The following is a 10941-nucleotide window of genomic DNA, read 5'->3' as shown; positions in this document are numbered from 1 at the left end:
ATTATTAGTTGTATAAAAAAGTTTCATTCGAATCCTTTGGGAGTTTTGGGAGGTATAGCCGTTTATATTTTTTTACATCTAACATTTCAATAATTTTTTACCAAAAAACTTTCGTTTGTAGAGATTTGCAACCATGTAAAATCGATTTACATATTTATTATTAGTTGTATAAAAAAGCTTCATTCGAATCCTTTGGGAGTTTTGGGAGTTATAGCCGTTTATATTTTTTTACATCTAACACTTCAATAATTTTTTGCCAAAAAACTTTCGTTTGTAGAGATTTGCAACCATGTAAAATCGATTTACATATTTATTACTAATTGCGTAAAAAAGTTTCATTCAAATCCTTTGGGAGTTTTGGAAGTTATAGTCGTTTATATTTTTCTACATCTAACACTTCAATAATTTTTTACCAAAAAACTTTCGTTTGTAGAGATTTGCAACCATGTAAAATCGATTTAGATATTTATTATTAGTTGTATAAAAAAGTTTCATTCAAATCCTTTGGGAGTTTTGGAAGTTATAGTCGTTTATATTTTTCTACATCTAACATATCAATAATTTTTTACTAAAAAACTTTCGTTTGTAGAGGTTTGCAACCATGTAAAATCGATTTAGATATTTATTATTAGTTGCGTAAAAAAGTTTCATTCAAATCCTTTGGGAGTTTTGGGAGTTATAGCCGTTTATATTTTTTTACATCTAACACTTCAATAATTTTTTACCAAAAAACTTTCGTTTGTAGAGATTTGCAACCATGTAAAATCGATTTAAATATTAATTACTAATTGCGTAAAAAGGTTTCATTCAAATCCTTTGGGAGTTTTGGGAGTTATAGCCGTTTATATTTTTCTACATCTAACATTTCAATAATTTTTTACTAAAAAACTTTCGTTTGTAGAGGTTTGCAACCATGTAAAATCGATTTAAATATTTATTACTAATTGCGTAAAAAAGTTTCATTCAAATCCTTTGGGAGTTTTGGAAGTTATAGTCGTTTATATTTTTCTACATCTAACACTTCAATAATTTTTTACCAATAAACTTTCGTTTGTAGAGATTTGCAACCATGTAAAATCGATTTAAATATTTATTGCTAATTGCGTAAAAAAGTTTCATTCAAATCCTTTGGGAGTTTTGGGAGTTATAGCCGTTTATATTTTTCTACATCTAACACTTCAATAATTTTTTACCAAAAAATTTTCGTTTGTAGAGATTTACAACCATGTAAAATCGATTTAAATATTTATTACTAATTGCGTAAAAAAGTTTCATTCAAATCCTTTGGGAGTTTTGGGAGTTATAGCCGTTTATATTTTTTTACATCTAACATTTCAATAATTTTTTACCAAAAAACTTTCGTTTGTAGAGATTTGCAACCATGTAAAATCGATTTAGATATTTATTATTAGTTGTATAAAAAAGTTTCATTCAAATCCTTTGGGAGTTTTGGAAGTTATAGTCGTTTATATTTTTCTACATCTAACACTTCAATAATTTTTTACCAAAAAACTTTCGTTTGTAGAGATTTGCAACCATGTAAAATCGATTTAAATATTTATTACTAATTGCGTAAAAAGGTTTCATTCAAATCCTTTGGGAGTTTTGGGAGTTATAGCCGTTTATATTTTTCTACATCTAACATTTCAATAATTTTTTACTAAAAAACTTTCGTTTGTAGAGGTTTGCAACCTGTAAAATCGATTTAAATATTTATTACTAATTGCGTAAAAAAGTTTCATTCAAATCCTTTGGGAGTTTTGGAAGTTATAGTCGTTTATATTTTTCTACATCTAACACTTCAATAATTTTTTACCAATAAACTTTCGTTTGTAGAGATTTGCAACCATGTAAAATCGATTTAAATATTTATTGCTAATTGCGTAAAAAAGTTTCATTCAAATCCTTTGGGAGTTTTGGAAGTTATAGTCGTTTATATTTTTCTACATCTAACATTTCAATAATTTTTTACTAAAAAACTTTCGTTTGTAGAGGTTTGCAACCATGTAAAATCGATTTAAATATTTATTACTAATTGCGTAAAAAAGTTTCATTCAAATCCTTTGGGAGTTTTGGGAGTTATAGCCGGTTATATTTTTCTACATACATCTAACACTTCAATAATTTTTTACCAAAAAACTTTCGTTTGTAGAGGTTTGCAACCATCTAAAATCGATTTAGATATTTATTATCTTTTATAAAAAAAAGTTTTATCCAAATCCTTTGGGAATTTTGGGAGTTAGAGCCTTTTTCATTTTTTTACCATTTGACTTTTTAATTAATTTTCACAACAAAACCTTAGTTTGTAGAGGTTTGAGACCATCGTCAGTCGATTTAGGTATTCATTGTCAATATCTGGACAAAAAATTATTAAAATCCCTTGGGAATTTTTGGAGATACGGGCATTATATTGATTAAATAACAGGGAGCGCGGACTATAAATTGGTCGCTGGCAACCGGCATATGCTGCGTTCTCGATTTTGGTTGCTGGATATCGATCGGACGCTAGCTTCACACACATCTGATTTTTTTGTTCTATAATAATGTATCATTAACTTATTATGAACTGGGTAGATATTATTAGCTATCCTAGAGCCCCAGCCTGACTGAGTAGCCTTTAATGTAAATCCAAGTATAGTTAAGATTCCAAATTTATTAATTTAATGTAGAAATATGAATTATAGGTACCGAAAATCGAAGACACCACCCTACCATTCCATTAGGAATATTCTATTTACTATTACTGCTTATGACTTATAATGGAGCCCCCTACAGAAATAGGAGACTGGAAACACTTGGCTGATTTAGGTTCTGGTTCTTTTGGCGTTGTTATGCTTTGGAAAAACAAAAATAACGAAGATTTTATAGCAGTAAAAATGTGTAAGTTTCAGAAATGTGACAGTTTAACCACAAAGCAACGAGATCGGTGGTGCCAGGAAGTGGACTTTCTAAAATCAATTTGTCATCCAAACATTGTCGGGGCCAAACACCTAGATCCTGTTTTAAACTCCTTCCTGAACAAGTTCAATCCATCTAAATTACCTCTGTTATGCATGGAGTATTGCAAAAATGGGAATTTAAGGAAGTACATTACAAATGCACCTATAAACCTGTGTGGCATTTCTGAGAAGGATTTACGGTACATTCTGCTAGATATATCAAATGGGTTAAGTTATTTGCATTCAAAAAACATTGTCCATCGTGACATAAAGCCTGAAAATGTTGTTCTGCAGTATTGTGACTATCGTAAAGGGGGAAGTATATTTAAAATAATTGATCTTGGTTATGCTAAAGAACTAAATGATTCTACACTAAGCTTTGTTGGTACTTTGTACTATTTAGCACCAGAAATATTTTATGGTCAAGATTATGATCACAGAGTAGACTATTGGTCTTTTGGTAATATGGTATTTGAAATTGTCTGTGGGGTACTACCATTCTTGCCAGAGCTGACACCTTTTGAGAGATATGAGAAAATAAAAGAAAAGGGAACTGATGATATTTGTATTTATTTGTCCAGTTCTGGGTCTTTGGTATTCTCTTCAGAAGTGAAGAGGGAACATTTCGTTACTAGTTGTTTTAAGCAAAACATTGAAGTCTGGCTCAGGGGTGTTCTGCAGTTTGATCCAACTAAAAGAAGTTTTAGTAATAACTTGAGTCCATTTGATTACCTGAAATTTATCTTGGATAAGAAAATTATTGAAGTTTTTTATGTATACAAACAGAAATTTTTCTCCTATGAGGTTTATCCCAATACTTCTATTGGTACCTTAAAAAACTGGATTGCTAGGGATGCAAAAGAACTGAAAGAAAATCTTTATTTTATATGGTACAGTTCAAATTGCCAAGCCAAATCTGATGATAATGATCTTATTGATATATCATTGTTAAAAAGTGATGGCATTTCACTGTATGTCTACAACAGGGAGGCACTGTATACAGAAAACAATTTTTCTAATGTGAAAATGTTTGGTTTGAAGGATCTGTTTAATATTAATTTCAAATTTCACTTAAAGTCTCTTAAAATTACTTATAGGCAAGCTTTATACTATATTTATACTGAATTGAGAATACTCAAACAATTAGAAGTGGCCTGTTTTATTATAAAGCAACACTTAGAAGCTGTTTTAGATATAATCAAAGAAAAATTCATTAAGACCAGTGCAGAGTTCCAAAAGCTGCTGTCTGATATGGGATCACTCATTAATCAAAAAAAGAAATATTTAAAGGAGGCATCAATCTTAGAGAACATTCATGGATTTTTTTCCTCTCTCAATTGGCAAGCAAATGGCTTAACAGATTTTGCCAAACAGTGCAATAACATTTTTACTATTAAATTAGAACTAGCTAAAGCAAGTAATATATTAAAGAGCTCTTTTGATAAATGTGACATTCAAAGCATATTTGATAAAGTTAACTCTAAAGGATTCTTAGCTTTAGAAACCCCTAGCTATGATGTTTTGTGGAACAAAATCAAAGTTGCTGTCTCAGACACAATAAAGCAAAAATATAGTCTTGGAATAGACCAAATTGCACTAAACTATCTAAAAAAAAATCTGGCAACATTATTATGGGCAGAAAAATTTGTCCTGTGGGTGGACAACTTTGTACATAATCATAACATTTTAATGTTGAATTACACTAATTTGCAAAAAGAGTGCACTGAAAATGAGTGTGAAATAAATTCTTTGAAATATTCTTTAAATTACACTTTAGAAGAAACCAACCAAATTATACAGGAAAACAGGGAAGTTAGGTGTCAATTTGCAAATATAATTCAAATCATTTCAAAAAATGATATTGATGGTGATGACTAATGGAAAATACATTTTGTGATTTAGAGGAAAAAGGTGAAACTATTGTTCATCACAAATTGGAAATGCCACTTTTCTTCTTGACAAAGCATAAATATACTATACTAATAAAGACAGGAAATACTTCTATTCTTAATATTTTATATTATATAAATGTTTTTCATAAATTTTTACTGTTACTATTATGACATTTGTTACACATATACCTATAAATAGATATAGAAAATATATTTTATTTTAGTTGATAGATATCTGTTTGGTTTTGAGTGAACGGATTGTTTAAATAATGCCTGTGATATAAGAATTAAGTCATTATAAATGTGCCTGTATCTTATATGAATATTTTTTGATTTGTTTGTTGGAAAATAAAATATTCATGTTATGCAGTGGGTTTTCTTATTATCTTGACCAAACTTTTTATATTACTACAGTGTTATATCCTTCAAGATCGATATTTATAAGAATAACCTGAATTAAATAGTCCATACGCTAGGTAAGATCCTCTGTGTTTTTGAGAGCTCCCCGCAATATTTTTGCAGAATATTGTTGTGATATGAGTACTTATTACGAATCGGTTTGTTACCACGCCCAAATTTGGCACATTAAGTTTTTATACAGGGTGGTCCCCTAATTACAGTTCAAAATTTTGCAAATAATATGGTTTGGCATATATAAAGTTTTTAGTTGCGATATAACTTTTAATGCGTCTTATAATTGTGAAATAGAGTGGACAATAATATATAACAAAACAAATTTAATGATACAGGGTGGCCCAAATTTTAGAAAAATAATTTGAACATATACTTTTATACCTTTTACCTTTATTTATTTATTGTACGGATTTTTACACTGGTTTATTCCTCCTTTACAATAACAAAATGAACAACATTCTAATCCAGCAACCCTACAACGACAACTATTTTGCCGCGAACATTTCGTGCAGTTGCAGCTTGGTAAAAGATCGTCACTCGGGGGAAAAAGGTTAGTTAGTAGTTACTGATTTTGGTAAGAGGCAACCATTCTCGATCTTGTATCCAAAACAAAGGGGATCAAGCAAAGTGGTATGTTCCAATGTATTTAAACAAAAGTTTTGATTATAAACAATAAAAAAAGCTCTTAAAATATGAAATTTAATATTTGCACTAGTTGGGGGTAACTTTTCTAACGAAACATTTTTTTGGTGATGGTAAATCCAATATCTCAGTTCATTAAAATTTTTATTTTTATTATAAAGCAACACTTAGAAGCTGTTTTAGATATAATCAAAGAAAAATTCATTAAGACAAGTGCAGAGTTCCAAAAGCTGCTGTCTGATATGGGATCACTCATTAATAAAAAAAAGAAATATTTAAAGGAGACGTCAATCTTAGAGAACATTTATGGATTTTTTTCCTCTCTCAATTGGCAAGCAAATGGCTTAACAGATTTCGCCAAACAGTGCAATAACATTTTTACTATTAAATTAGAACTAGCTAAAGCAAGTAATATATTAAAGAGCTCTTTTGATAAATGTGACATTCAAAGCATATTTGATAAAGTAAACTCTAAAGGGTTCTTAGCTTTAGAAAGCCCTAGCTATGATGTTTTGTGGAACAAAATCAAAGTTGCTGTCTCAGACACAATAAAGCAAAAATATAGTCTTGGAATAGACCAAATTGCACTAAACTATCTAAAAAAAAATCTGGCAACTTTATTATGGGCAGAAAAATTTGTCCTGTGGGTGGACAACTTTGTACATAATCATGACATTTTAATGTTGAATTACACTAATTTGCAAAAAGAGTGCACTGAAAATGAGTGTGAAATAACTTCTTTGAAATATTCTTTAAATTACACTTTAGAAGAAACTAACCAAATTATACAGGAAAACAGGGAAGTTAGGTGTCAATTTGCAAATATAATTCAAATCATTTCAAAAATTGATATTGATGGTGATGACTAATGGAAAATCCTTTTTGTGCTTTAGAGGAAAAAGGTGAAGCTATTGTTCATCACAAAGTGGAAATGCCACTTTTCTTCTTGACAAAGCATAAATTTACTATACTAATAAAAACAGGAAATACTTCTATTCTTAATATTTTATATGATATAAATGTTTTTCATAAATTTTTACTGTTACTATTATGACATTTGTTACACATATACCTATAAATATATATAGAAAATATATTTTATTTTAGTTGATAGATATCTGTTTGGTTTTGAGTGATACGGATTGTTTAAATAATGCCTGTGATATAAGAATTAAGTCATTATAAATGTGCCTGTGTCTTATATGAATATTTTTTGATTTGTTTGTTGGAAAATAAAATATTCATGTTATGCAGTGGGTTTTCTTATTATCTTGACCAAACTTTTTATATTACTACAGTGTTATATCCTTCAAGATCGATATTTATAAGAATAATAATCTGAATTAAAAAGAAATAGTGCAAATGACATTGTAAAATTAACTGGAAGGGTGTTAATAATTGTAAGAAAACATTATTACAATTTTCTAATCAATGATAAAGAATAGACATTTAAATACATACCTAGTACTAAAAATTTAAAAATTGTGCTTTTGAATTCTACTAACAGACATATACATCAAAACCTATATAAAAGTATAAGTAATATTTTTTAAAAGAAAGCTATTTTATATAAACTATGTTCTTGTAAAACAAATTTAATATTCTATTTATTTTTCATAGCAAAAGACATCAATTTATAACTAATTTTGTTAGCACAAGAAATCTTTTATAATCACAGAGTAGCATTTTTGACATTTGTCCTTGAAATTTTGAAATTATCTGTTTATAGTTCACTCAAATATATACCATTGACTAGACTTGACTATAAATCAATTAGACCATTAAGCCCCATTGTGCATGGTCCAACATTTTTAAGAGGTGATAAAGGGAACAAGGTCCACTTGAAAATGATACTTAATGAAACTTACTAATTAAATAAAGTATAGTATTTTATGAGAAAAGGAAAGAAAACTTGTTATTAAGGGCTGAACATTCGTATTTAAAGACGCGTAAGAATTTTCTACCTTTAAAACATGTTGGAAGGAGTTTTTCCAACTACCGGTTGTAATATTATTTTCTACACTTTTTATAAATTCCACTATCCACTACAGATGCATTTAATGTTGGGGAAATATTATTTCTTCGAATATTCAATTTTACTTGATGCCAAAGTTCAATGGGATTCAAAACACAATAATATGGAGGTAGACACAACACTGTAGTATGCCCAATTTCCATTGCCAGTTTATCAGACACATACTCTTATTTTAAAAGCTGTTAGTACTTCTAAAAGTTTTCGTGTTGTACGTCTCTTCAAAATATATGTTATTTTCAACTATACAATTTTGAATTTATGCTTTAATACTATTAGAACAAGCATATAGTCACTGATAGTAATTTGTTTTATAATAAAGTCTTCGTTCGCCTAATATAACTAACTACAAAACCTTTATAAAATGATTTTATATCTGTTTTAGAGATATGTTTTAACGCAATTATAAATTTTGCTTAACACAATATAGTTATATAGGATTGTTTTACAAATGCTTTATACCAAATTACTTATTGCATTATAAAAATATTTTATTAAGCTGCCATGGAGTTATCTATAAAACCTTATAAAATAAGGTTGTTTATAAGACCGAATTATTTTAATTAAAGGCGTTAAATAACATTTTAGTGCTCAATACGCTCTTAATATAACTTATATAAAATAATTTTGTTTCATAATAGACTTTGTGTGCTGCTTGGGAGGTAACTTGACTATTTGACGACTGTGGTTAGGAGCATTATATTAAGAAGACAATATTCAAACCCAATTTGAAAAAGTTGTGAGTCGGTGTCTTGGCGGTAATCTAGGAAAGAATCTGCTAAATTTTTAGCTGAAAGAAGCAGACAGAACGAAGCCACTTTCTGAGCCTGCATGTATTGTTGTTATCTTCTTCCCTTTATTGAAATTTTGATTTGGGGCATTATTTACTTGTTTTTTTTTTGTTTTTGAGCATATTATGTAAATATTTTTTAATTCGTTGGTACTATGAATTTTATTTTTTTGATATTGTCTGTTTTGAATAAATATACTTATAATAATTAAAGAGTATTTGTTAAATTTATTGTCTTTTTGCATTAAACTGTGTGTTTAATAAGAAAAATTATAGACAAATTAAAAATTACTGAAAATAATTTTTTTTTACATTTAGCTGGTACTAATTGTAAAAAAACATATTATGAATTCCTTTAATTTACAAAGGATAGGCTTTTTATTAATTTAAAAAAATATTTTTTAGGAATATTAAAAGTAACATAACGTTGGCATTTTAACATTCTTGTTTTTAAATTTAGTCAAAACCAATTAATGCGCTCAGACATTCGGACAGCGCTTATTTTTCAGCAAAATAACTGCCAATATTTATTCAACAATTAATAAAAAAATTTCTTTAAGTTTATTATATATTCTTAATATTATTAACAATACCTTCTTCGAAAATCAATGCAATTTTTCAGCATTTTATACGAAAGTCGGAGAAAAAACAAACCGCAAGTTATTATTATATTAGATTTTTAAGTGAAAATTACTAATAAATTAAAAATTTCTGGGCACTAAGTTCTAGTATTTAAATAATTTTATTTGCTATATAAATTTCGAGGCAAATAGAAACGAAATTTTATTTAAAAAAAATACAAAAACAACAGCAACAAAATAAAACAAAACAAAACAAAACATTTACAATAAGTGTTCTACATGACGGCCATCTGATCATGTATCTCAATACATAATCCTGCCCTTTTTGATAACGAAGGGCGAATTGTTTGATAAAACCCTAATTTATTTCGGAAGTTATTCCCCGATTCTTGCCCAAAGCTGTTCTTGAGTTTCTATGCGAATGGCATAAACCTCCGATTGTAAATACCCCTAAATGCAAAAATCATAGGGATTTAAATTAAGGGATCTAACAGACCAAGCAATCGGACCAACCCCTTCCTATCTATTTATTTTGGTACATCTGATTTAAATAACCCCGAACCCTTACACCAAGGTGTGCATGAATCAATCATGCATGAACCAATAATTTAGATGGATATTTAAAGGCACTTCATCCAGCAGTTGTGGTAATATGTATTGTAAAAAATTTAAATATTCATAAGCGATCAGGCAGTTCGACGGGCTCTTGATGATCTGATGATCATGGTTTTTTTTTACTTTGCAGCCAGTGAAAATTCTAAAGAGGAGGGGGGGGGCGGAAATCTGTTTGAAAACCGCCTGAAAACTTTTTGAAAATAAAATGGATAGAGGTTTTTTTTATATAAACTAGTCCACACAGATGATTTTGACAAATGATTTAACTGCAGCAAGGCTTTTTACACTAATTTAAGGATTTTCTTTAACGGTCTCTTCATCATTCTAATTTCTCATCATCAACTTTAATATTGAGGTGTCTTCCTGGCTCATGGTCTTTGAAATCCCCTGTCTCTTTCAGCCGCTGATGGAGTATAGTAAACGTAAAGTGCAATGGATGTTTTCCTGTTCGACTCGTCCTCCTAATGATATGAATCCTTCCCAGTTAAGGTCCTTTAGCTCCTCTCCTCTCGTGGCAGGAAGTGAGCACCTGATCTCTCGCACCCTGGTTTCTCTCCTGATCCTAGCCCATCCTTCGCATTCTCCTAAAAATGATATGCCGTTTCCTCCGCCACGACAAACCTAGAGCACACCGGGTTGGGCACTACGCCTAAGAGATGCAGATTTCGGTTGAGGCTACAGTGACCTTCTAGGACTCCGGTTAGGCTTGCTATCAGGACAACCTCCACGTTATCCTAGCTTTAATTAGATTTGATAGCAGTTCTTTGGCCTATCGACAACTGCTGTTCCTACTCCAATTTTTCCTAGTCTTTTCCCATCCTCAGTTGTCTAGGATATGGGAACTGTGTCTCTTACTTAGTCCAAGGAAGGATTCGGGGCTAATCGGTGGAATAGCTGATTTGAGCCTCGCGAACTCGTCCGCCCGTTTATTGTCCCCCACTTCGCTATGTTCGAGAACCCAACACAATCGAACCGTTTTCCTTCTACGCAATGTGTCCAGCGCATCCCTGCACTCTTGGACCTGGTTCTGGGTGCT

At 30.0% G+C, this 10941-nt stretch overlaps 1 protein-coding gene across 2 annotated transcripts; it reads left to right on the top strand.

The window, feature by feature from the left end:
* The first annotated feature begins 2479 nt into the window (after nt 1–2479).
* On the top strand, nt 2480–7136 carry LOC126735537 (probable serine/threonine-protein kinase DDB_G0286841). Of its 2 annotated transcripts, XM_050439575.1 has the most exons (3): nt 2480–2622; nt 2685–4756; nt 6696–7136. In XM_050439575.1, exons 2-3 carry the CDS (start codon nt 2760–2762, stop codon nt 6754–6756), a joined length of 2058 nt encoding a protein of 685 aa, XP_050295532.1. In that variant the 5' UTR covers nt 2480–2622; nt 2685–2759; the 3' UTR covers nt 6757–7136. The 2 variants fall into 2 exon arrangements, with proteins under 2 accessions (XP_050295532.1, XP_050295531.1); XM_050439574.1 differs by lacking the exon at nt 6696–7136 and having other exon boundaries at nt 2685–5061.
* Nucleotides 7137–10941: the final 3805 nt, after the last annotated feature.

Source organism: Anthonomus grandis, chromosome 4 (assembly GCF_022605725.1).
Source record: "Anthonomus grandis grandis chromosome 4, icAntGran1.3, whole genome shotgun sequence".
Classification (NCBI taxonomy): Eukaryota; Metazoa; Arthropoda; class Insecta; order Coleoptera; family Curculionidae; genus Anthonomus; species Anthonomus grandis.
This window is presented reverse-complemented; position numbering and strand designations above follow the sequence as displayed.

Excerpts from the sequence above, each read along its gene's own strand:
- LOC126735537 (XM_050439575.1), top strand. The coding sequence starts at position 2,760 with ATGGAGCCCCCTACAGAAATAGGAGACTGGAAACACTTGGCTGATTTA. Across the intron at positions 4,757-6,695 it reads CAGGAAAACAGGGAAGTTAG|GTGTCAATTTGCAAATATAA; the intron begins GTGTCAATTTGC and ends CAGGGAAGTTAG.